The sequence below is a fragment of the Oncorhynchus gorbuscha genome, linkage group LG19, assembly GCF_021184085.1.
Source record: "Oncorhynchus gorbuscha isolate QuinsamMale2020 ecotype Even-year linkage group LG19, OgorEven_v1.0, whole genome shotgun sequence".
NCBI lineage: Eukaryota > Metazoa > Chordata > Actinopteri > Salmoniformes > Salmonidae > Oncorhynchus > Oncorhynchus gorbuscha.
Window position 1 is genome coordinate 9,825,693 of NC_060191.1, and position 27,005 is coordinate 9,852,697.

The 27,005-nt window shown below is 45.6% G+C and overlaps 2 protein-coding genes across 11 annotated transcripts in view; one reads left to right on the forward strand and one right to left on the reverse strand.

Moving 5' to 3' along the window:
* LOC124005467 (suppressor of tumorigenicity 14 protein homolog) overlaps window positions 1-11,889 on the forward strand; it is a 31,449-nt gene extending 19,560 nt beyond the window's left edge. The window contains exons 7-19 of the mRNA XM_046314758.1: window positions 468-699; window positions 2,687-2,826; window positions 2,947-3,050; window positions 3,553-3,662; window positions 3,823-3,953; window positions 4,527-4,631; window positions 4,898-5,005; window positions 5,332-5,445; window positions 5,813-5,932; window positions 7,170-7,350; window positions 8,831-9,099; window positions 11,400-11,536; window positions 11,716-11,889. Coding sequence (XP_046170714.1) covers window positions 468-699; window positions 2,687-2,826; window positions 2,947-3,050; window positions 3,553-3,662; window positions 3,823-3,953; window positions 4,527-4,631; window positions 4,898-5,005; window positions 5,332-5,445; window positions 5,813-5,932; window positions 7,170-7,350; window positions 8,831-9,099; window positions 11,400-11,536; window positions 11,716-11,793 — 1,829 coding nt within the window. The 3' untranslated portion in view covers window positions 11,794-11,889. The remainder of the gene's footprint in view (window positions 1-467; window positions 700-2,686; window positions 2,827-2,946; window positions 3,051-3,552; window positions 3,663-3,822; window positions 3,954-4,526; window positions 4,632-4,897; window positions 5,006-5,331; window positions 5,446-5,812; window positions 5,933-7,169; window positions 7,351-8,830; window positions 9,100-11,399; window positions 11,537-11,715) is intronic.
* A 3,847-nt stretch (window positions 11,890-15,736) lies between these two features.
* The window catches only part of LOC124006255 (kin of IRRE-like protein 3), a 51,302-nt gene continuing 40,033 nt past the window's right edge, over window positions 15,737-27,005 (reverse strand). Inside the window, exons 5-15 of one of the 10 annotated variants that reach the window (XM_046316145.1) lie at window positions 25,494-25,644; window positions 23,934-24,039; window positions 23,031-23,179; window positions 22,678-22,805; window positions 21,276-21,402; window positions 20,897-20,997; window positions 19,953-20,151; window positions 18,821-18,940; window positions 18,432-18,541; window positions 18,153-18,272; window positions 15,737-17,967 (exon numbers count right to left, since the gene is read on the reverse strand). In XM_046316145.1, coding sequence (XP_046172101.1) covers window positions 17,470-17,967; window positions 18,153-18,272; window positions 18,432-18,541; window positions 18,821-18,940; window positions 19,953-20,151; window positions 20,897-20,997; window positions 21,276-21,402; window positions 22,678-22,805; window positions 23,031-23,179; window positions 23,934-24,039; window positions 25,494-25,644 — 1,809 coding nt within the window. In that variant the 3' untranslated portion in view covers window positions 15,737-17,469. Of the gene's footprint in view, window positions 17,968-18,152; window positions 18,273-18,404; window positions 18,542-18,820; window positions 18,941-19,952; window positions 20,152-20,896; window positions 20,998-21,275; window positions 21,403-22,677; window positions 22,806-23,030; window positions 23,180-23,933; window positions 24,040-25,493; window positions 25,645-27,005 lie in introns of all 10 variants that reach the window. The other 9 variants (XM_046316149.1, XM_046316150.1, XM_046316144.1 and 6 more) reach the window with 9 other exon arrangements.

A 27,005-nucleotide genomic window follows, 5' to 3' on the forward strand; every position in this document is an offset into this window, starting at 1 on the left:
TTGATACATAATGCTGCTGCTGCTCCATTCATGAAGAGATTGAGAGCCCTGGCTATATAGTACATGAGTGGACTACTGAATAAAAGTGGATGTTGGCCTATTTCACTCGTCTTTTTTTACCTTCTGTGTTGCGGCGTAATCCTCAATCTATTTTGCGCATGTTACATTTAATTTCAGATGAGAGTTGATAATTGACACGGATGAACAGTGTAGTAGATGTGGTATAAGATGTGTACATTTCTCCTCACCATGATATGACATTTTGATTGATGCCATACAACACAGCTCTAATATTTATTTCCCACTATGTCATGTGCCTTGGCATTTGCACTTTTGGGACTAGCGAGTCTGTTTTTCCTTATCGTGTGAGCTGACCAGGGAAAACCCACAGCCTTGTTGGGCTACTGTATTTATGTCTGCACATCTACTAATGTAATCTGTTATGCTGTTCATTTCCTGCCCGTCAGATTACGAGTGTTTCTTCCGGTTGGAGGCTGACTCTTTAGCTCAGAGCTTCCAGTCTCCAGGCTTTCCTGATCAGTACCCGGCCCAGTCCCGTTGCCAGTGGCAGATCAGAGCCCCGGAACAGAACGCCATCTCAGTCCGCTTCTCCCACTTTCACATAGAGGACGACTGCTCCGATGACTTTGTGTCCATCTACGACTCCCTCAGCCCGGATGAGTCCCAGGCCATCACTCAGTGAGTGCTCTCACAACCACTACTGTGATGATGATAAATAAATAATATGAATAATGGACAGATTTTTATTAGTGCTTTTCATGAACCCAAAGACTCTCATACAGGATGGTGATGAGAGCGGCTGAATCAGGCCAGTGTTTGTCATAATGCCACGATTCTCCACAGCCCAAGGAACTCTGTGACAAACTCCACCTTAATATCAGCAGTGATACACAGACAAGTGAATTAAATTGTAAGATTCCACATTTGTGTGAGACAAATTGGCTTTGTTCAATCGAAGGTGGTTGCCTGGTGTCTAGGCTAAGTGTAATTGAGAAGTTGTTGTGCTGTGAGAATGCGGGTTTGTTTTCAATCGATAACGCTATGTTAACAAAGGAAGCCGAAAGTCAACGTCAAACTTGCTTTCTTTCAGCACAAGAAATAACATATTCTTCGTCCTACCATGAAACATACACTGAGTATACAAAACATTAGGAACACCTGCTCTTTGCATGACACTGACCAGTTGAATCCAAGTGAAACCTACGATCACTTATTGATATCACCTGTTAAATCTACTCCAATCAGTGTAGATGAAGGGAGGAGACGGGTTAATGCTTTTTAAGCCAAGTGAAACATGGATTGTGTGTGTGTGTGATTGGACAAGACAAAAAATCTAAGTGCTTTTGAATGGGGTATTGTAATCTGTGCCAGGCGCACCGGGTTTGACTGTGTCAAAAACTGCAACGCTGCCTGATTTTTCACATTCATCAGTTTCCTGTGTGTATCAAGAATAGCCCACCATCCAAAGAACATCCAGTCAACTTGATGCAACTGTGGGAAGCATTGGAGTCAACATGGCCAACATCTAAGGGTAAAAGTGGGCGGTAAAACTCAATATTAGGAAGGTGTTCATAATGTTTTGTACACTCAGTGTATCCCACTTGTTAACAACCTTTTTATTAATTAGGGTCCAACCAAGACATGCATACTACCAGTACCAACATGTGCTTACTTAAAGAGGAAAGAAAGTACAAGTGTGTCATGTAGTTTTCCAGGATTCCCAAGAGGGACAGGAACATCACTTTGTATTTGGCTATAAGGTCCCCAGTGGGAATAGAAAAACATGGGAGAAAACGGTCGTTTTGAAGTGTAGCGAATGCTGTGGACTTCATTCCCAATGCATCATTGGTGATTTTAGTCACTTGTTGGGATCCTGGTGCATTTAGCCCAGCACGTCGTCTTTCATTGTTAACATTGGGGACCTTCAGTGAGATTGAGTTGGCTCAGAAGGACCTCTCTTTTCCAATCTACCAGGGGTGCCATGCTGCTGTGTGTAATTGTGGTTGGTTGTCTGTGGACTCTTTTTGCGTCTCTCTCTCCCCCCCCACTGTGGCAACCTGAGTGCTAATCAGTGGGGGCTACACTGTAGGCAATTTCAAGTTCCAAACCCTTCGCCAAACAAATGCGGGTAGCCAGGCGCTGCATGAGATTTTTATATTGCTGCTCAGCCTATCAGATTTATCCAAGGTGACACCGGGTTTGAGGGCCTTAATACAATAGTTTCTAATGGCATTACCCTGCTGCAGGTAGATGTAGTGCTGCTCTTTCAGCGTCATTCACACCTCTGTGGCTCCGGCCGCCGGCCCACGCTGCAGGAACGCTTAGCTAAAATACCTGTTTGACTTTGAAATGCCGTGTGTGTGAGCGGGCAGGGCTATTTTTCTTCCCTTTAATAGTTGACTTAATGCTTTTTGATGTGTGGGTGCTCAACAGTTATTTAGACATTTCAAATGTATTTAATGGGCTTCTTTGGGTTTCTGATTCATGTGTTTTATTAAAGTGAACTATGTCACTTTAACAACACAGTGTAGATGGTATACTGATGGTTTATGCCTTTCATGCCTGCACCACATTCTGTCAGTGAATGAATTAACACCTTGATCAGTGTTTCCCAGCCCTGTCATTGGCTGATGTCTCCATTTCCTGTATGAATCTCCTCCTACAGCAAGTGTGGTCAGAGGCCTCCCAGCAATCCCCTGGAGGTGGTGTCGTCCAGTAACATCATGCTCATCAACCTTGTCACCGACAGTGCTGTCCAGAGGCCTGGCTTCAGTGCAGAGTACTCAATCATCCCCCTAACAACATGTAAGATAACATCACACAGTCATCCCCTTACCAAGCTGTACAACGACAATGCCAGTCAAACAGTCCATATTTCACTAAGTTAACATGAACACTCTAATGACCCAACTGTTGCCATTTTAGCCAAAAGTTGTGGAGGAGTCCTGAAGGATGCTCAGGGGAACTTTAGCTCTCCCCATTACCCCAGCTTCTATCCCCCAGCCCTGGACTGCAAGTGGACCATTGAGGTAGGTGATCCTGCACCATAGCCCCCTCTGTTACCCCCCCCCCCCCTCTCTGCTACCTCTCTATTTCCCCTCTCACTCTCCGGTCCCTCTCTAGTCCCCTCTTTCCTGCACCATCCATAGCTCTGTATGAGGGGAATGCTGAGGCTGCAGAATGTCAGCCAGGCTGTTCAGCACCTCTTCCATCTTCATCTGTCCTATTGCTGCTGCAGCAGCAGCCCTTAAGGTTGTGGGTCTGGGGGAAGGATGTGGGCTAGGTGTTCTCCCTCGGTTACTGTAGGGTTAAGTTCCAATTCCCTACACCTCCCACTTGGTCCCGTTCCCCTTGTGAATTTCAAATCATTGAATTGGTGTAAGCAGGCTCAAGGGACTTCCCACCATATTTTCTGCACCATTTATTTAGAATCTATGAGAAGGAAGGAACAAGTGCGTACCTCTAAGTAGTAGAGCAAAGTGGTGGCATTTTCCAACTCTTAGGACTCACATGAACACAACCCTGTCTCAGGTCCCTGCAGGGAAGCAGGTACGTGTGAAGTTCACCATGTTCCGTATGAAGGAGCCGAGAGTGGACGTCAGGGTGTGTCACAAAGACTACATAGAGGTCATGGGCACCAAGTAAGAATGGTCTTCTACTTACTGATGCTCTATAGAACAGTATTACTTTATTGATTATCACAGGATGAAGGAAATGTGTTCTCTGCTTTAAACCATGACATCCCATTGACATACAATGTCAGCATTTCCACTCAAATAAACGTTGTGTGCTTTGTGTCAGGTACTGTGGGGAGTTGTCTTCTCTGGCCCTTACCAGTACCACCAACTCTCTGGTTGTGATGTTCCACTCTGATGAGTCCTTCACAGACAAAGGCTTCCAGGCTCAGTACAACGCATATGATCCTTCCAACCGTGAGTAGTTTCTCTCTGGTGTTTATATATGACTCTGGATTGTATGAAATGTCCTATGAAGGTGCTACCATTTTATGGTACTGTTTTCAACCCCTTCTGGCAACTGATATGGGAGTGGTGGTGCTATTCAAGTGAAAGTTGCTATATGATGCCATTGTCACTATAAAAAAACGGAACTAGTGCCCCAGTGGCACACTGACTGACACTCAGCCAGAGATGGTTCAATGATAGAGGTTTACAGACTGCATCTCTGACATCACACGTCCACCAATCACCACGGGAGCGTGTTTATTGTCTGTTTTATCAGTCGGGAGTTCTTCTAGTCTCCGTCTCAGTCCCCTCCACCCTCTGGGTTGCTGCTCTCTCAGAGTTTGGGCCATAATGGATTTCTAATTGCTTTGATCAATAGGGATGGGCAGATGGCTACAAGACGGATAGATTGGTTATATGCTGATTCCCTCACTCCTTCTGTCACTCGCTTCCATCTTTCTCTCTCCTCCCTCGCTCTCATTTGCCTCCTCCCCCGTCTCCCTCCTTCCTTCCTCATTCCCTCCGTTCTGTTACTGTGTGCAGCTTGCCCCAACCAGTTTGCCTGTGGCTCTGGGTTCTGTATCAAGAAGGAGCTGCATTGTGATGGCTGGAACGACTGTGGGGACATGAGTGATGAAATGAACTGCAGTAAGTAGACTGGCCTCGCTTGGCCTCACCCCTACTTCACTCCCTTCAACCCTCCCTCCCTCCCTCACTCCCCTTCTTCCCTCCCTCACTTCCACTCAACCCTCCCTCACTGCACCTCAACCCTCTCTCTTCCCCTCACTCCCCCTCACCTCTCCCCTTACCCTCCCTTCACACACTTCCCACTCCCCTTACATTCCTATGTGTGTGCATGTCTGTGTAATAGAAGCCTCTGACACACACTAGACATTTCCTCTTGCTATCTTCAGAATGTGAAAAGGACCAGTTTGCCTGTGACAACGGGATGTGCAAGCCCAAGTACTGGGTGTGCGACCGTGTCAACGACTGCGGTGACGAGAGTGATGAGAAGCACTGCAGTGAGTAGCCTCCTAGTCGACAAGACCATCTCTATCTATGTAATGCCATTCTGCGGGCTAAATGGCCCGCTAATGCCATGCTAATTGTGCTAACATTAAAGGTGCTAATCGATGGACATTGGCTTCTAGCTCAGCTGTGTGTGGTCATTACTTTATCAGTAATGTGGCTTGTTGGAAGCCTTGCCCAATTTGCTCAGCCTCTGTCAACTCTTAAACATGTATAATGCATTCAGCCTTTCAAAGCACAAAGCGGGGGAGGGATGAAGGGAGAACAAGAGTCCAGTCTGGCCACATCAGTAAATCTCTTTCCCTTCCTCCCCCCCCAGGCTGTGCTAAGAATGAGTGGAGGTGTGGCGACGGGACCTGTTTGCCTCAGGATGTGGTGTGTGACACTAAGACGGACTGTGTGGATGGGAGTGACGAGGCTTCCTGTACCGTCTGTAAGTCAACACACACCAGACTCCTCACTCATTACCTGACAGGACACACCTCTCTTTTGACAGACATTAGCTATGTTAAAACCCTGTCACTCCTTTTCAATCTCAGTTTTGTGGATAAAGTGGGATGTTAGACTAGACCGTCTCAATCAATACAGCCAATCCATGTAGACCACAGCACCATCACTGTGTATGGTGCACTACATTCTAATGCCTAACTGATTGGAGTGTCTTTTTCATCAAACCTGGCCTAGCACTGAAATAGGTTTATGAAAAATGGGATTGTTTAAAAAAAATCAGAAATGTGTTTTCTTATGATCTCATGATGGGTTTTGACTTTTTATTTTTATCCACCTCTCTCTCTGTGCAGCTCCTGGCACCTGCTCTGACTTCAGCTTTAAGTGTAAGAACGAGGCGTGTGTGAACAAGGTGAACGCTGAGTGTGACCGGGTCAAAGACTGCACCGACGAATCCGATGAGGAGGGCTGCGGTAAGACGAGACAACCCAGCAGCAAGCTCTTTCATTCCTCGTCTCATTTACGTCTTCACTCACTTCCTATTCTCTGGGCATCTCTCTCTGTCTTTGTAAAAACATCCATGAGTTTGCATGTACTTTTAGAACTCCTGTTTGATGCGAAAACCTCGACTAGCACATGAAACCAGTAGTACATGTATCATTGTCACTCCTAACAGTGAGCTACAGGACAGCAGAGTAGTGGGGCTGGGATAATGTATGACTGGCTACTTGTCCACAGAGTAGTGGGGCTGGGATAACGTATGACTGGCTACTTGTCTACAGAGTAGTGGGGCTGGGATAACGTATGACTGGCTACTTGTCTACAGAGTAGTGGGGCTGGGATAATGTATGACTGGCTACTTGTCTACAGAGTAGTGGGGCTGGGATAATGACTGGCTACTTGTCTACAGAGTAGGGGGCTGGGACTTGACTGGCTACTTGTCTACAGAGTAGTGGGGCTGGGATAACGTATGACTGGCTACTTGTCTACAGAGTAGTGGGGCTGGGATAACGTATGACTGGCTACTTGTCTACAGAGTAGTGGGGCTGGGATAACGTATGACTGGCTACTTGTCTACAGAGTAGTGGGGCTGGGATAACGTATGACTGGCTACTTGTCTACAGAGTAGTGGGGCTGGGATAACGTATGACTGGCTACTTGTCTACAGAGTAGTGGGGCTGGGATAACGTAGACTGGCTACTTGTCTACAGAGTAGTGGGGCTGGGATAACGTATGACTGGCTACTTGTCTACAGAGTAGTGGGGCTGGGATAACGTATGACTGGCTACTTGTCTACAGAGTAGTGGGGCTGGGATAACGTATGACTGGCTACTTGTCTACAGAGTAGTGGGGCTGGGATAACGTATGACTGGCTACTTGTCTACAGAGTAGTGGGGCTGGGATAACGTATGACTGGCTACTTGTCTACAGAGCACCAAACAAGCCGGAGGGCCTCCATCCAGCACTTTTATTTATTTCATTCTTCTTTGGAGAACTATTGACGTCTGTGTGAATATTTTTGTGTTTTTCCTTTCCTACAAGCCTCGGGGTCTGGCAGTGTTTTATTTTGATAACCTAATATGTCGGTACCTTATTATAATTCCAATGAGCCGCGCGGTTCAGCTCCAAGGCTACGGTGTCAAGTTGAAGTTGTTTTCTCCTTCGCTTCTCTCCTCTTCCTCTCCTCCATTCCACCATACTTCCCAACAGACTGTGGCGTCCGGCCATATAAGCTTAACCGTATTGTGGGCGGGGAGAATGCGCAGCTGGGGGAGTGGCCCTGGCAGGTGAGCCTGCACTTCCAGACCCGTGGGCATGTGTGTGGCGCGTCAATCATCTCCAACCGCTGGCTCCTGTCTGCCGCCCACTGCTTCAAGACCATCAGCCCCGAGTGAGTTCCACATACACAACACTGCTCTCCCTGCTCCTCCTTTCTCACTTCCTCCTGCCTCTCTGCAGAGTGTCCTTCCTATTGTTTCAAATGTCCTCCCTTCATCCCTCCCTCCCCGCTTTGCTTTTGTTCTCTATGCCTCTTTTTTGAGTCTGTCTATCCTGTCATGCCTGTGGGTAGTTTATGGCTTCTCTACTCTACTGAAGCTTCTCTCCTTGACTTGTTCTTTCAAGATCTCCAGCCCTGCATGTGTACATGGCACCCCTCACACCTCCCTCTTCTGGTTTCTTATTCACAGACAGATCGTCCCATCTCTGCTTCTGAAGCCTCTGATATCTCCCACCTCCCTCTACTCTGCTTTCAAACACCTTTTGTCCTTCTTTCCCACGCCCGGGGGTAGTTTATGGCCACTCTGCTGTCTTTCATCTACTTCACTGAGTTAACTTAGTTTGTTGGTGCCCCGTTCTCATTATTATTATTATTCATTATTCCAGAGGACATTGTTTTAGGGATCCTGTTCGTTCATTTAATGCTTAGGACTCTTCAATCTGTAAAGCTGAAGAGTTCCAGGTTCCACAATAGGAATGTAAAGATATTGAGCCAACATGTGCAGCGTTTACCATGAATGCGTTCTCCACCAAAGTGGGAACATTGCCTATACATTTCAATCATGCTGTAAAGCTGAATTTACTCGTTGTGGATTGAACAGAGCAGATTGAACAGAGCCCTAAGTTTAATGGGTAAACAGTGCTTTACGCAACACAGGAGAGTTTTGATCTCACAAGGACTGAGAAATTACCCCCTGATTATACTGTTTAGAAGAGATGCTTCAGGGCCACATTTGCATCAAAGCTGCTTTATAGTGTATATACTAATGTGTGTAATTAGCTGGGCAGCCAGTAGGTGGAGGACTAGCCCTGCACTAGAATGTGATCTGGCACTGCTGTGTTGGGATGGATGTGGTCTTTTCCATTTCGAGCCAGCCACTGTAGGGGATGATGTAGCTGTGCATTGCAGCGGTTTCATGAACAGTACAGATATTTACAGAGCTCTGCTGCTAGCATTGGTTCCTCTCACAATCACACAGTCCGCTCGGACGAGAAACTGCTTCCTTTGTGTTTACAGACAGCATTCTCGTATGCTGTGGATAGGCTCTATAGGAGTAGCTCAAGCCCATATCCTATAGCAGCAGTAGGCAATCTTAGACTTTATCTTACACAGCCGATTTCAATCAATTGAGTCTTTATTAAAGACTAATTAGTTCCTTATTTGAATCAGGTGTGTTTCTGCTTTGGCCGGAACAAAAGCCTGCCCCCACACGGCCCCTTTCAGATAAGACTGCCAGCCCTTGGCCCTGTAGGCTGGTTAACATACCCACAATCAATTCTATCTACTCCTGTACTTTGTAAAAAAAAATACTTTCAAAGGCAGAGAGGCCAGCAGAATAACTGAATAATGGTGCCCTCATCTCCTTCTCTAGAAACCACGTGGCCTCCAACTGGCAGACGTACAGTGGCATGCAGGACCAGTATAAGCAGGATACTGTTCAGAGAAGATCGGTGAAGACCATTATCACCCACCCAGACTACAACCAGATGACCTATGACTACGACATCGCCCTGCTGGAGCTGAGCCAGCCGCTGGAGTTCACCAACACCATCCACCCCATCTGCCTACCCGCACGCTCCCACCTCTTCCCTGCTGGCATGTCCTGTTGGGTTACAGGCTGGGGCACGCTCCGTGAAGGAGGTGGGGAGTCATATAGTTACACTATTGTTTTTATAGACCTAGGTCATATACAATACATATTTTGAATCATTTCAAACGCTAATGTTGCAATTGATTTAGTGCATGGGGTCAAAGTTAACATACATTTACTTCTATTTTATGCTACAGAACTAGGTCATACTAGGGATGGGCATTTGAAATGTTTTTCCTGTTCGAGTACTCACGTTATTATTTTTTGTACTGGAGTACTCAAATAAAATAAAGTATATTAGAATACACTACAGAAAAATATGTGCGCATTTATCTATATGCCAACAGTGTGCAAAAAGGCCTAATTTATCATAACATTTACAGATAACATGTTCTAATTGCTAAATTGCCCCATATATCCTAGTACATTCAGTGAATAAAAAAACAAGTGCCATTTGAGAATCATTCATTGAAACCATAATGAGCAGCTCGGTTTTGGCGGGGTCACTCACAGCTTCGCCTAGCAGTGGCACAATGTAAAAGATAAATAAAGCGCATAAGGAAATAATCTTACTGCATTTTCTAAATGCAGATCTAAAATTATTCTTAGTCTGATGCCGAGCAGAAATGACTATGTGCTTCAGTTGCGCTTCTTCACTCTGAGAATTCACGAACTGGCATTCTATCAGCAGACTGATTTGTAGCTACTTTTCGGTAGCAGTCTTTTCTCTGGTAAAATGAAAGATTTAACTTCAAACAAAACATTAGATTAATAAATGTAGATAGCTATATTCTTTATATGATAAACACTAGAAATAGGATGGCAATGCATAGTTTTTGCAAAAAAAGACCTTGCTCATTTAATTGTGTGGCTGCTGGCCAAATAGCGTTGCACTTCGGTTGTCATCTGATGAAAATTAAGCTATTTCCTGATGAATGTGTTGCACAAATGCTTTTTCTGTGAAGGATATAGTTGCACAACCTTGGATCACTCTATTGAAGAAAAAAAACACTTGACTTTTACATAAAACACATATGAAAGGGTTTAAACTCAGCCCACGTAGTCTACATCTGTGCGCACTCAAGCAATACTGACAAGATGAAGAAATCAGAACTGTTGATATAAAACTGGTATATATAATTAAATAAACCACCACTTCATTATCACCGTGTAGTTTGTGAGCTCTCCAAACAATGTCTCCACTGCAAGAATGAGAATAGTATGTCGTATTAATACATTGAATTAACAGAAATGACCGTAACCAAACATTCTAGATGAATGGGGAAATGGTAGCCTACATTTACTGTTGGTGATACTATGGTGATATAGCTGGGAATTCATCAACTTTTTGACAAACAATTCACCCCATGAAAACAATGATTTGAGCACGAATTGGCGGGAGATTGAACATGGGAGATGCACACTACCGTCATTCTCTGGTTAAAGATCGATTTTTGACATCTGTTCGATTACTCCTGCCCATCCCTAGGTCAAACATTTTGAATATACATGTTGAATACTTTCAAGATGGTTGGGCTGTGCTGGATTTGGTATGAAGGGTCATTTAGACCAGCACTACTGTTCTCAGAAGGCAGACTTTGGTCAAATACTGTGCATTAGGTCAAGTATTTCCTTATTCTCGAGCTGCACTTGATTTCATTTGATAGGAATGGAGCGAAAAGACAGTGGAATAGTCCAAGAAAGTGCAGAATCAGCGCACCTCACATACTAACCATTTGGCATAGTATTTGACTCAGTCAGGTGTGTTATACAACTCCTCTGGTTATATACATCTTTCATCCTGGCATGCTTCTCTTCCCTCATCTTGACATTCCTCATGCTCTCTCTCCATCCCTCCCTCTCTTCATCCCTCTCCTCATGTCATCCCTCTCCTCATCTGTCTCCCATCATGGCGCCTTCTCTTCCCTTCATCCCTCTCCTCCTGACATCCCTCTTCCCTCACATTCTCCCCCTTCATTCTCAACCCTCACCTCTCCCGTTCATGACATCCCTCTCTTCATCTCTCATGACGTCCCTGTCTTCTGTCACCCTGTTCCCATTCCTTCTCCCTCATCTTCCACCCTGATATTTTCCTCAGCTCTCATGTAATTCCTCTTGTTCCCTTCATCTCTCCATCTTTTTTTCCATCATCCCTCTCTTCCATTACACCTTCCTCCACATCCATATTTCATACCAGATCTTCTCCCTCGTTCTCCCTCTTGAGGGATCTCTTAACTGTCCATTAGCCAACACAAAGCCAACTCATTAGCACCTGGGTTGTAGCTAGTGGACATGAAGGTTGTCTCCTGCTAGTTATAACCACGTGTCCTCTCTTTCTCGTGGCGGTCAGGTTCCATAGCACGGCTGCTGCAGAAGGCGGAGGTGAAGATCATTAACGACACGGTGTGTAACGTGGTCACCGAGGGTCAGGTCACATCCAGGATGCTCTGCTCCGGCTTCCTGTCCGGAGGAGTCGACGCCTGTCAGGTGGGAGGGATACGCACTGCAGGCTACATTATCACTCACACATACACACACACACAATACAGACACATGCAATTATAAATAGAAACATATGGCATACACCTGCATCTTAAAACACTCTTAAAACAAATGTCCTTTGTGCCCAATGTAATGTCTCTGTCCTCTGTTGCTCTCATCACTAGGGAGACTCGGGGGGGTCCCCTGGTGTGCTTCGAGGAAAGTGGAATGTGGTTCCAGGCAGGCATCGTGAGCTGGGGTGAGGGCTGCGCTCGTCGGAACAAGCCCGGCGTCTACTCGCGCGTCACCAAGCTGAGAGATTGGATCCGCAAGAACACGGGGGTTTGATGATGTGGGGATATGGGGGGGGGGGGGGGGGGAGGCAGCGGGTAGACAGTTTGAGGGTCTGACAGGACAAGACAAAAAATAAGGAATATGGAACATTGCGTCTGATTGAGGACCAGTCCCCCCCCATGATGACCAGAGCTATCCATCCATCTAGCCTCGACCAGCCTCCGACACCCACTGAGGGCCTGCATGGGGCTAGCTACTGCTCAGACAAAGGATTTCAAATGGGTTTGGGATTAGGTTTTTATGCTGTACTGATGCAACCCTTGTTCTCGAAAGCACCGAGGACCAGCAAGACTCCTGCACCTCCATCAATCATCTCATGTTCCACTGGTTTGATTAATATTCTCCCAGTGTAAATAATGGAAGATGTATATTTTGAGGACACACTTTGTTTTTGGTGGTATTTGCCTAGTCTCCACCATTGTTATGATGTGAGATCACATCTTCTGTTGGGCAGACAGACATGCCAAATGAACTGAGGGAATCAAAAATAGAACAGAAATAGAATAGATATAAAATAAATATTTTAGAGTATAGTTTTTTTACAATGTATTTCTTTACCAGCTGTTTTCACCTGACAAATTTCACTTAAAGTGCCTTGACAAGAACATGGAATGTTTTATAAGTGAGTGTGATATTATTAATGCAGAGATGCATGGAATCTTGAGTTCTAACAAAGACTGTCTATTGCAGTGCCTTCAGAATCAATTCATACACTTTGATTTATTCCACATTTTTGTTACAGCCTGAATTAAAAATGGATTAAATATAAACAAAAATCACCCATCTACACAGACTACCCCATAATGACAAAGTGAAAACCTATTTTTAGAATTTGAATACATAATTTACATATGTATTCACACCCCTGAGTAAATTCATGTTATAATTACCTTCGGCAGAGGTTACAGCTGCGAGTCTTTCTTCGTAAGTCCCTATGAGTTTTCCATGCCTGGATTGTACAATATTTGCACATTATTCTTTTCAATATTCTTCAAGCTCTGTCAAGTTGGTTGTTGATCATTACTAGACAACTATTTTCAAGTCTTGCCATAGGTTTTCAAGCAGATTTTAATTTGAAACTGTCACTAAGCCATTTAGGAATATTCAATGTCGTCTTGGTAAGCAACTCCAGTGTATATTTGGCCTTGTGTTTTAGGTTATTGTCCTGCTGAAAGGTGAATTTGTCTTCCAGTGTCTGTTGGAAAGCAGACTAAAGCAGGTTTTCCTCTAGGATTTTGACTGTGCTTAACTCTATTCAATTTCAACCCCTCCCAGAAAAACTCCCAAGCCCTAGCCAATGACGAGTGTAACCGATGTAAAATGGCTAGCTAGGTAGCGGGGTGCGCGCTAATAGCATTTCAATCGGTGATGTCACTCTCTCTGAGACATAGAAGTAGTTCCCCTAGTTACCCGCAGTTCCCTGCGACTTTTGTGGAGCGATGGGTAATGATGCTTCGAGGGTGGCTGTTGTCGACGTGTGCAGAGGGTCCCTGGTTCAAGCCCAGGTAGGGGCGAGGAGAGGGAGGGAAGCTAAACTGTTACACTAGCATACCCATAACATGAGGCAGTCATCACGTTGCTTGAAAATATGAAGTGTTACCCAGTGTTGGATTTGTCCCAAACATAACTCTTTGTATTCAGGATATACATTTCATTTCTTTGCCATTTTTTTGCACTTTTACTTCAGTGCCTTATTGCAAACAGGATGCATGTTTTCCAATATTTGTATTCTGTACAGGCTTTCTTCTTTTCAGTCTGTCATTTTATTTTATTTATTTAGGTTAGTAGTGTGGACTAACTACAATGTTGGTGATCCAGCCTCAGTTTTCTCCTATCACAGCCATCACTCCTATCACTCTAAAGTATTTAAAGTCACCATTGGCCTCATGGTGAAATTCCTGAGCTGTTTCCTTCCTCTCTGGCAACTGAGTTAGGAAGGACACCTGTATCTTTGTAGTGACTGGGGGTATTGATACACCATCCAAAGTGTAATTAATAACATCACCATGCTCAAGGGGATATTCAATGTCTGCTTTAAAAAAATGTTTTATTGCACACAGAGTGAAAAATAATGTAATGGGAAATGATGACTGCGATCTGCTTGATCTATTACCTAGTGCATAAGTTGAATGCAGATATTTATTTTAAAAAGTACACATTTCCAAAAACAACTGTATTGAAAAATCATACCGAGCGTATTTCTAAATACCCCGGGATACGGTATACTGCTCAACCCTAACTATCTACATTTTAAAGTAGTCAATTTTCTTCTTTATTGGCTGATTGCTTCCAACTCTAGAATCCCCACCCAGTTGACTCATTTAAAATAGTGGAAGCCCCCAAATGATAAACGGGTTATATCTATTATGATGTCCTCTGTGACAACAGGCACAACTCCGATATAAAGTGGTTTTGGGGTAAGTTGCAGAAGGGCCACATGCTTCCACTTATATCAGTGCATTCATAATAATCTAACCAATACAAAACTTCCATTTGATCAAATAAGCGTCACGTAGCAAATTAGCAATACATGTTTGTTGACCAAATTCGACACCTCATGGACAGATTTTGACCAGAGTAAAACCTCGCTGCACCTCTTCCCCTCTGATGGTCAATGGGCACAGTGCAATTCGGAGGTTCGTATCAATTTCTATAGATGCTGCGGCCATTTCCCTCACATTAGTATTCTAGGAGAACCCCATATACAGGCTAGCTAAAATGGTCTCCATTTGCCAGTTGAGCTGAGGGTGATTCGGGTCTTCACTCCCCTACGCACGGCAGCTCAAGAAAATCAATTGGGTTTAGCTGTTTGCACGGAGCAACACAATGAGTTCTTCTCACCCCTTTCAAACAGTGGACTTCTTATTGGACAATCCTGGTCCTGCTTTTAACTGTTCAGATTTTTCATTGGTTTTCTTTCACTCTATTTTGGCTTGTGTTTGTATTTGTACATTTACTGTGACTTCAAAACCTAAAGCTCTCCGTTGTTTGTAAATGTTGATGTGCTGAAAATATTTTAATTGTTAAAGGTGGACGATAATGTTGAGCTATTTGTTTCTATAGTCCCTAACATTGGCACAATGCTGGGTAATATGGAGTGTAATAAAGGTATACGTTTCAGAACATGGGTTGAAGGGGCCAAAAGCGACTCTTTTTAAATAATAAATGTGAGCTGTTACTGTGTGTAGTTAATAAAGGTAACATTTATATTGGATTGTGGACACATTCCTTTTCTACTGTTCAATTTTGTTTGTATGCCTCATTTTTATATAAAAGATTTATGAATCCTACACAATAAACATACTTTACCTGAATCTTCTGCATGTCAATTACCTTCATTGACTGACTCGTGTCTTTATAATAGTTATTGTATAGTAAGTATTATGAGTCTATTGTGGGGCCATGTCCCTTTACACGGCAGCCTGTAATGAATGTGGATCTCTCATAGCACTCATCTCCTCCCTGCTGTGACTAGCATGTCTACCTGGAGACGAGATGTAACGAGACCGAGGTGACAAGACAAGCTGATATTGTCACATTATACCTAGCTTTGTCACAGCAATCTCTTGTTACCAGGGGAGCTGGGCGTGTGGGTGTAAGGAGGTGGATACACAGACAGTAGGAGATCTACAATCACATCTGTCTTCATTAAAAGCGACGCTCCACCACGGGAATAGGAGAATCAACATAGACAGCGCTGCTAATTTATGTATTCATCAACTTCGGTACATAAGCATCTTTGTTTGTACCTGTTCCCCCATGACATACACACAGCACACACACTGCACACACACTGCATCTCCTTACCATGCCACCATACAGTACAGTACTCAAACCACGCTGGTCTTTATCTGAAATGGTTTTATTTAAATATAAATATGTATACAAAGTTACAAGCAACAATGGCTCATTTTTAGCAAATAAAATCCTTAATACATTAAAAAAACAAAATGAACCAAACCAACAAATGGCAATTAGTTGTGTTCCCAAAAAGCATAGTTCATCTTTCTGCATTCAGTGATTGATGGACAACGGAACAGAAGGAGAGAAATTGTGGACCCAAATAAAATCAATCAAGATATAGATCTATATGTATATATATATAATATAAAGATACTTTACAGTAAAGCAGCTTACAAGCTGTACATTAAGGCTTATATAAAAATAAAGACGAGCAATGATTTTTGTTTTTAAATCACTTGGTTCACTTAGTGACGTTTGTTTTCCAATTGGGCCGACTGACCGGTAGCGCCGCTCTTGACACAAAATGGCAGTACAGGGATCCAGCAGTGTCCAGAATCGGAATACAACAGACCAGGTGCAGTAAGCAGTCTCTCAAACAAGCATAATGGACATGGAAAAGAAATGCTGAAGAGTTTCACTAGACACATCATCTGCATGCAACAGAGAAAGAATGGGACTTCTTCACCCATTTGTACAGTTGATCTCGTCAGTATTTCAGGGTAGTACTGTGTTTTTGTAAACATATTGAAGTTACTTGACTGTCATAAAGACTGGTGTGTGGATGGTGTCTGAAGAGGGACAGTTTCACAAGTAGAACCCATCTTAGCCTGTTGAGACTGCACCTTGAGCTTATTCAAGTTCAAGATTGCCACCATTTTACAATGATTGTTCTGGAAAGAGTCTCCATTTAACAATCTGGCAAACACAGAAGTAATACAGTACCCAGAGGAATTCATCTCAATCCCTAACTCTTTCAATACACTGCTATGTACTGTAGCCCACCATCTCTGGGTTTTTCCATTTCCTTTTCTTGTCCTCCAGGGTAGAACAATAACACAGAGGCTGTCTCTCTATTAGGTGAAGGCCAGGATACACATTCTCTCCATACCTCACTCTGCTTTCACTCCCAGATAACCCACACCCAAGCCAAACTTATTGTTTTGCTAAGCGGTTTATGGCTGCCATTGTGGAGCTCAGGCTTCTTTAAATGGATAGAGAGACACGAATGTGCTTAGAACTCCTTTCACATGCCGACAAACACCAAATGACCACAATGTGTTGACTCTTCTTTTTTTTTAAATGAATATATCTGTATTTTTTATTTGTTCATAGTCTGTTCGAAGTTCTATTTGTCCGAGCAGTCTGTTCTTTTTGAGAAATGTTAGCTAGGCTCCAGCATCCAGTTAGTTTAGGCCACCCAAAGTCATGAGATGCTCCTGTCTGGTGATTTCCAGTTTGCCTTCCTCCCATCCCCTCACTGGTAAAACAAAACCAGTGCCATGACAGAATAGCAGGCTCATCTCTGAAGGAGCAGACACTGTAGTAGATTATTTATTGACGGGGAATGTGAGTGGCACATCACAATCATTGACTCCATTGGGACTCCATTGGAATGCCATTGGGACTCCATTGGGACCATTCAATCCCAGAATGACAACTGAATAACAAATAAGGAAGGCAATCCATGTCACCTACATCTCCTTATAAAAAGGTGTCCAGGAGAAGGAACCAGCCAACCAGTCCTCTCTCCTCATGTTAGTCTGGCCACACCTCCTATAGAGATGACAAATGCTTCCTCTTTACATGGCCCTTCGCGCTCCACCCCCTGTTCCGTTGTCAAATCAGACGTGAGTCTGCATGCGTTGTGACGGCCGTCCGTAGTCGGACTGCTGGGAGGAGACCTGCGATGATGCATAGGAGAAACGAGAGGAGCTAGACACCTTGCTAGCCTGGTCCGATTGATCGTAGGCGTCCACCTTCTCGTAGGAGGCGGGCTTGACGTAGCTGGTGAAGGCTCGGCCGTATGTGGCGGCGGTGGGCAGGTAGGCAGAGCCGCTGTAGACGGGGTCGGTGGGGTAGATGGCTCCGGGCTGGGCTGCCGCTGCCTGCTGCTGCTCGTAGGTGGAGCGGGCCCCTGTGGTGGTGGCGTAGCGGTGGGAGAAGTCGTAGATGCGGGGCTGTGTGGCTGCCACCACTGTGTGCTGGCCGTACAGCGGGCTGGGGGAGGGCAGCTGGGATGGTGTGTAGACAGGACGGGGGTTGGGCACGTAATCTGAGAAACCACTGCGGATCACCCGGTCCTCGTGAGCATGCACGTTGTAGTAGCCGTTAGTGGGGTCCTGAGGGGAGAGGAAATAACAACAGGGTGTTAAGTTGTTCAACCCCTTTTAAAGATACAGTATCTTTAAAAGAGATGTCAGACCTTTTCAAAACACCCAGCAAAACAACATGCAACAAATGCTCAACGAATGATTGCAATTTGTCCCATGCATGAAACATTGTATAAGTGAGTGTTTCTCCTTACGGTTTTTACCTTGATGTCGGACCTCTCGTCCTCGTCCTCCTCCAGCAGGTCACTGTGTTCCGTCCGGGACGTCCCAGGAGACTCACTGCTGTTGGGGGCCTGAGGGGGAAACAACAGTCCCTACAATTATAAAGGTGGTACATCTTAGACCAACATGAGCAAAATGACTGTACTGTATATCATCACATCATCACAGTAATATACATGATATATATCTGTTATATAAAGATGAAAAGGTATTTGAAAACCTACTGAAAGTGATTGAACGGAGGCATTTACCATGGGCTCCTTGACATCCTCCTCATCATCGTTGCCACGGGTAGCATTGTGGTCACTGTGCACAATCTGAACTCTGATGTCACTCTTTGAGAGGCGTGTGCACTTTTTACCTGTGAGGATTCAAAAGAGACAGGTGATTTAGAAATGATTCTAAAACTGCTTTTCATGCCTGTTGCCTTTATAGAAAAGGATTTGATTGTGCTCCTTTCATGAAGTTGAAACTAACCATGCATGACTAAGATTTGGGGTCAATTCTATTTCAAATCAGTCAGTTCATACTGATTGAAAAATATTGAGTGAATAGTCATTTACTGAATGTCAATTCATTTCCTTGAATAGGGTGAGTTGACATGGAATGTAGCCCAACCCCGGCATGCCCCATATCTGACCTTCGACCTCACCTTTCCCGGTGTGCCTGCAGCAGAGAGAGACCAGGGTGACGACACAGATGAGCAGGACACACCCTCCGCCCACCGCCGCCCCAATGATGATCAGCATGGGCAGGGCCTCTGTGAGGAGAGAGAGGAAAAGAGAAAAGAGTCAGGACCTTGCTACTGATCAGAGCGAGACAGGCAGGACCAGATCCAGTCTCCTCTTCTAACGCCACTCTACTCATTACCCCCAAACTAATCTCTGCCAACGCCTGCTCCTATATAAATTCATCTGCAGTAAGCCTCATGGTCCCTCAGAAGCACGCACACACACACACACACACACACACACACACACACACACACACACACACACACACACACACACACACACACACACACACACACACACACACACACACACACGCACACACACACACACACACACACACACACACACACACACACGCACACACGCACACACACTTAGAGCCCCCTGCGTCCCCACAGCCTCGGCTATTGTGTCTAATCTCTCTGGAAGAAGGGTAACAAGGCCTGACATGCAATGAAGCAATAGACAGTAATCTAATTAGAGATTCCAGGAGAGAGATACGGCGCACCGCTCAACTCTCCCGAGACCCCGGCTGAGCTGCCTTGATGTAAATTGCTGGCGAGGACCTTATTTTTGGTGTCTACTGCAACAAAGGCCTTCCTTCCTTACCTCCGCCAACTCCAGTGTGCAGAGTGTGTGTGTGTGTGCATGTATGTGTGTGTGTGAGTAAGTAAATTGTCATTTAAGTAAATTTGAAGAGGGTGGCTCTCACACACTTAGAGAGAGAGGGAGCTAAGGGACCGCTGGTGGCTCGGCCCCAGGACACCTGTGCCCTGATCTAATTGACTTTAGTCCCCGATCGATATCAATGCTATATGGCCCAATGTATTCATTAAGGCCCACCATCTGCTGATTAAATTATATTGATTAAAATAGTATAATTAAGATAAGCACTCAATTGGAGTTCTGCTTTGACCTCATCTAACCCCTCTCTCTTCCCAGCACCGTCTCTCCACAGTGCTCGTCTTAGTGAGATTGGTCATGCTGACTGTGTGAGATGATAGATAATAAGGACCCCTGTCCAGTTCCTACCCGTACCTTGCTCCTTGAGGGTGACCAGCGCGGTGCCTGTGCCGAAGCGGTTCCATGCGGTGCAGTTGTAGCGGAGTAGGAAGTCCTGGGCCAGGGTCTCAGACAGGACCAGGGAGGACAGGACCCCGTGGTCACTGGTCACCGTCTGGACAGAGAAACGACCGGAGGAACCTGAGGAGAGGGTCATGTCTCCAAATGTCCACACCTAGTGAGAAAGATGGGAGATGAACAACAGGTGAGTGGCTAGTAGCACTGTCAGAGCTCAGATCAACCACTACTTCCCATGCTTAGATCAATCACAGGTACCTTCTAACCAACCACCCTCCCTCCCTCTCTCTTTCCCTCTCTCTGTTTTCCTCCCTCTCCATCCACCTGGCTGACATTGCTAAGGGCCGTACGTCTAAATTGCCTCCTACGTCTTGCCCTGGAGGTAAGCCCTGTCAGCCTCTAAGCCCTGCCAGACCTGTGAGGCTGTGTAAGATGCTCCTGTCGGTGCTGAAGCTTCTCTCCTGCTGCTAGGTAAGGTCTACGGGGTGCCTGCCTCTCACTCCCCCTCAGACCCTAATTATCCTCTGTCAGAGCTGCCCACGCACCCAGGGTCACCTGACAGGTCAGCCCACCGAGGCCTGATGGATGCAGCGCTAATTGAGCCATGCGGTTGGGCTGACAGCCTGACTGTAAGGAGGATAAAAGCCGCTAAATGCATATATATATGGCATATATATATACATATATATAATTGAGCCATGCGGTTGGGCTGCAGCCTGCAGGAGAGCCGGCCCCCCTTTCTAGTTACCTTTCTGTTCTCTGTTCTCTCTCCCTCATCCCCATTGAGTGGTGAAGGGATGATGTGTAGGTGGGGGATTCAGTGTGTATTAAATGAGCACATGCATGCACGCACACACAACATTGAAAGAGGAAAGACAGGAAAAGACAAGAGGCTCACTTACAATCTTGTCAGGCGAGGGGCTGTTTCCCACCAGGCACTCTAGCTTGCCCTTGGAGTGCTTGACAGCGTGCTGTGTGGCGTCTGCTGTAATGATAGGTGGGCCTGGAGGGAGGGAGGGAGGGAGGGAGAGAGAGAGAGAGAGAGAGAGAGAGAGAGAGAGAGAGAGAGAGAGAGAGAGAGAGAGATGTCGGTGACAGAAAGAGGGAGATTTTGAAACAAATTAAACACAGATGCATTGTCAGATGGTTGACACATATAATGCTTGAGTAAACATTCTTCTTAGATAATACCAAATGTGCATCTTTAATATTCTACATCTAAGAGAAAGTGGTATTGAATTGTCTCTCTTTTCAGACTATTGAGACTCATATGAGACTTACCGTTGACAGTGAGCGTGACGTCCCTCTCAGCCACCCCGATGCGGGGGACGATGGCCTTGCAGGTATACGTCCCAGCATCCTCCTGGGTGACAGCCTTCAGCTGCAGGGTGTTGCCATTACTGAGCACCTGTAGAGGGAGAGGAGAGGTGGGAGGGAGATGAGGGGAGGGAGAGGAGTGGAGGGAGAGGAGGGAAGGGAGAGGAGTGGAGTGCAGGGAGATGGGAAAAGAAAGAGAGAGGGGTGGACAGGAGGGATAAGAGGGGGAAGTTGTTGCAGCAGCACCAATGTGGTCGAACAGTTTCAGTTTAATTTCATGGTGGTGACAACACTGTGGTTTTAATCACAGACTACAGCTACAGCCAGGCACCTCTGGAGTGACCATGCTGCTGTGGAGATTGTCCTAATTAAACGTTGCCGGAAGAGCATAACGTTATCATGGTGTGAGTGGGCCATAGCCTTTAGAGGCTGCTACAGTTCGCTCTACACTTGCGCACTCGTTGGCTCATTGATCCCACCATTCCATCAAGCTGTGATTAATCCATTTCCTCTCCCTCTACGCCCCTCCTCTCCCTCTCTCCGTCCTTTCACTCCCACTCTCCATTTTTTATTCAACCACAATTAGAGAGTAACCTAATGAATCCATTACTGGTAGCTGTGTGAGGCGTGGTGGCCGCGGTGCGTGTGGATTAGAGAGCACCGCCTGTTCTTTTCTTCCGGAGAGCGTTGGTTCAGTCTGGGAGATGGGAGATGACAGCATGGCTTTTACAGCATCGCCTGCTGTCCTGCAGCTCTCTTCTCTTTAGCGGTGGCGTTTTTAGCAAAAGCTGCCTCTGAAATTCGATTAAACACCAGGAGAGAGGCTCCCTGGAGATAGCGCTGATAGTGTTGCCTGGGGTGGGGTGGGAGACCTTGAACCAGGATGATGCAAACTAAAGGTGGAACTGGGCTGTTTGTAAGCTACCTCACATATTCTTCCCTAGATGTTCTTTGTGTTGTGTCTTGGTCCGGGTTGAGGAGCGGTTTGAGAAGCTGTTCTCGGAGTGGGATGTGAAATGTGTCAGCTGGTTTTTAACTAGTGCGCCTCAACTGTGGATGTGATTGATTTAGTGGTCACGTTGTTATGACAGAGTGTCACCTCCCCTGCTGTCAGCAGTGCGAGAACCTGACAGTCATCACACACACTGCCTCTGAAGGTTTAGCTCTGATGTCTGAGGGCTTTCTCTCATTACACACTCACGTCCGACACACACACACACACACACACACACACACACACACACACACACACACACACACACACACACACACACACACACACACACACACACACACACACACACACACACACACACACACACACACACACACACAGTATAAGTATTGATTGAGCTACTTGTCTTACCACGCTTGAGCCCTGTTTGGTCCAGGCCAGGGTAAGGGGAGGGTTGCCTGTCCAGGTGCAGGTGAAGGCAGCGTCCATCCCAATGTCCACGTTCATGGGCTTGGGCTCCGACAGCAGCCTGGGACCAACTGTAGAGGAGCCCAGGACGCCATCAGAACTAATACAGCCTGTATTCACCATTCATTATGACTTTATCATATCCCCTAAGCCATTTTCAAAGCACAAAGCACATTACACAGTATCCTCCAAAGACACGATAACTCTTGTGACCAGGGTGGAAGTGTTCACAGACACACTACTCAGATTACACTACAGGCTACTAGTACTATGATACACTGATGTGTTCTACTCACATTGTACATCCACCAGGGTGCTGACGTTGGTGCTGCCCACTGAGTTGGATACCTCACAGGAGACAGGGTCTGTGAAGTACGAGTGGTCTACCGTCACCTCCAGGCTGTCCCCGTTCGCCTCCGAGATGGGGACTCCTCCCTTGGACCACCTGGACCACCAGATCACCACATCACATAGGGTTAGAATGTCAATTTACCACATCACATAGGGGTAGAATGTCAATTTACCACATCACATAGGGTTAGAATGTCAATGTACCACATCACATAGGGTTAGAATGTCAATTTACCACATCACATAGGAGTAGAATGTCAATTTACCACATCACATAGGGTTAGAATGTCAATTTACCACATCACATAGGGTTAGAATGTCAATGTACCACATCACATAGGGTTAGAATGTCAATTTACCACATCACATAGGGTTAGAATGTCAATTTACCACATCACATAGGGTTAGAATGTCAATTTACCACATCACATAGGGTTAGAATGTCAATTTACCACATCACATAGGGTTAGAATGTCAATTTACCACATCACATAGCAATGTACCACATCACATAGGGTTAGAATGTCAATTTACCACAACACATAGGGTTAGAATGTCAATGTACCACATCCCATAGGGTTAGAAGGTCAATTTACCACAGCACACAGGGATAGAAGGTCAATTTACCACATCACATTGGGTTACAAGATCACTTTGGTTTACCAGAACATATTGGGTTAGCAGGTCACTTTGGGTCACTAGATCATTTTGAGTTACATGTGCGTTAATAATGATAAAGTCCAAACTGGACCAACTAAAAGGCTAATAGTTCCATAATAATGCAGTACACACTGACTTCATGAAAGAAATGAACCCAACAAAGAGTAGGTTGAGGTGCTGTGTTTTACCTGTATCCTGTGATCTCAGGGTTGGCAGAGGCAGAGCAGATGAACAGAACCTTGGCTCCCTCCATGACACTCTGGGGCTGGACGGACAGGGTCACTGATGGGGGGTCTGCAGGACAACACACAACATTACTGAGAGGTGACCTTAGTATGTGTCATATCTATCACTATGGAGGATTCTACAGTATAGGCTGAATTTGTGTCAGTCAAGGGAGAAGAAACAGGACAGCAGTACTAAAGGAAGCTCTGTGAACACTGGAGGTATGTTTCACTGAGCTAGGACCACCTGTAGCACACGCTCCAGCAGGTACGTATATCTCTCTGGTCACCCACAAAACCAATTCTTTCTTTGGCCGCCTCTCCTTCCAGTTCTTTGCTGCCAATGACTGGAAGGAACTAGAAAAATCTCTCAAACTGGAAACACTAATCTCCCTCACTAGCTTTAAGCACCAGCTGTCAGAGCAGCTCACAGATTCCTGCACCTGTACATAGCCCATCTATAATTTAGCCCAAACAACTACCTCTCCCCCTACTGTATATAATGTATTTATTTTGCTCCTTTGCACCCCATTATTTCTATCTCTACTTTGCACATTCTTCCACTGCAAATCTACCACGCCAGTGTTTTACTTGCTATATATTGTATTTACTTTGCCACCATGGCCTTTTTTTGCCTTTACTTCCCTTATCTCACCTCACTTGCTCACATTGTATTTAGACTTATTTTTCTACTGTATTATTGACTGTATGTTTGTTTTACTCCATGTGTAACTCTGTGTTGTTGTATGTGTCGAACTGTTTTGCTTTATCTTGGCCAGGTCGCAATTGTAAATGAGAACTTGTTCTCAACTTGCCTACCTGGTTAAATGAAGGTGAAATAAAATAAAAATAAATACATTTGAAGGGGTGTGTGTTTGTCACAGAGAGGTTAGTGTATGAATCATTGAAGAGTGAGCGAGTGCATGTGCAGGAAGGCAGAACTAACCACTCTTCCATTAACTCTAAAGTGGTGCTGGGTGAAATGTATTTATTCAACCAAAGCCCTCAACTAATGCCTAAAGTATATAAATAAATATATTATAGATGATATATGTGTATAGGCTACTACCTTGTCATTATTGGCAGTATATTTGTATACAGTTTACCAATAGGACTATGTCCCAATATCCACACTAGCATACTAGTGTCCATGGACAATACATCAGTACATACTAAGTACTATTCAAGTCTAATAGTTGGTAGTTGAATGTATTTGACTCTGTGTTCTCCATCCTCTGACAGAGTGTTGTACCTTGGGTGTGTCCCCATCACAGGGACGAGGGCACTACAGTGTTGTACCCACGGTGTGTTCCCATCACTGGGACGAGGACACTACGGAGTTTCGTACCCGAGTGTGTCCCCATCACTGGGACGAGGACACTACGGAGTTTCGTACCCGAGTGTGTCCCCATCACTGGGACGAGGACACTAGGGAGTGTTGTACCTTAGGTGTGTTCCCATCACTGGGAAGAGGACACTATGGAGTGACTGTAGGGGACACTAAGCGCCACTGAGGACACTCACGCTGGACGTTGATGGTGACGGAGGTCTGGAGTCCGGCGGGGGCGGCGGGGTTGAGGACGCGACAGGTGTAGGTACGGCCAGAGTCCTTGTCCTCCGGCACCACAGGAAGCATACTGACAGCCAGCTCCCTCTTCCCATCCTCCATCCGCGTCTAGGAGAGACAGACCAGAGACATGGAGATAAGACATCTACGATGTTTACTGTACATCTCAATGGTCAAGACAGACTAGAGACAGCTGTTAAACATGCAGAGGGAGTTATGAGTCCTTATTTCACCTCTTGGGCTAGATCCATGAATTGATATATGTTGGTCCCTAAAGAGACAAAATGGTTTAAGTAGGGAAGTAAGGTATAGAATAGGTATAGGCTCATAGTAAGGCCCTGCTGAGTCTTCCCCCTCTAGGTGTTTGTGACACTGCGGGACCTATCTTTCTGACGTGTGAGGCATTCAAATTGCCATCCAGTCCATTGGCATGGCGGTTAAATCATATATTTTATGATGCGCCTGGGGATATTGTGCTGTTCCCACATTTCTGAGTGTGCTCCCAGTCAGCGCTCCTTGTTTGTCATCATCTTTGAGATCTATTTATTGCTCACAGGAATCAATACGTCTAAGTGAGGAAAGGGGTAGATTCTGGAGATATCGCCCGTCGCTTTTGACGCACACACAAAGAAACGCATGCACACACGCACACGCACACGCACACGCACACGCACACACACACACACACACACACACACACACACACACACACACACACACACACACACACACACACACACACACACACACACACACACACACACACACACACACACACACAGGGCTGTCAGACAGTGTGCAGTAATGGCAGGGGTGGCTGTGTCTGTATTTCTGGGCTGTAGCCGTGAGGAGGGGGGGGCGGGGGAGGGTTGTCTCACAGGCAGCTCTGGAAAAGGGCAAGGGCAGAGCAGATCCCATTCCCTGGACGGACGGACAAACAGACAGCTGAATCAATGGACCAGGCCGTTCACTTCCTCAGCCAGACACACAAAAAGCATTTTTACGCTAGATCGAGTCGCATCACTCCCTGTCACCACCTCTCACTCTGCCCCAAGCCACCTCTCCCCCTCTCTACCTCCCCCCCCTACTCTAGCCCTCCCTCTCTCTAAAAGCACCCGTTTTCTTTCTTGCAGTGAACTGCATTTCAGTATCTCCCACCCTTCTTTCTTTTACTCCCACTTTCTCTCTCCCTATCTCTTTCTCTCCCCTCCTGCCCCCCCCCTCCTTTTCTCCAATGCGGGCTCTAGTCTTCTTAAATGTGTCGTTTAGCGTAGTTTAGCGTGGTCAGAGAGTATGACAAATGTGAGTCTTTCCTGACTGCGGCTGGTTCACGCTCTGGCGCGTCCCCCCATTGTGTTTTGGCATTGTTGTGGGGGATTTCTCCTCAGCAGAAATTCTACTGTATCAAACGCTCATGCCTGTCTGAGCTTTGGCATGCTCCAGTTATGTTGTAGTGTCAGTGCATTAGA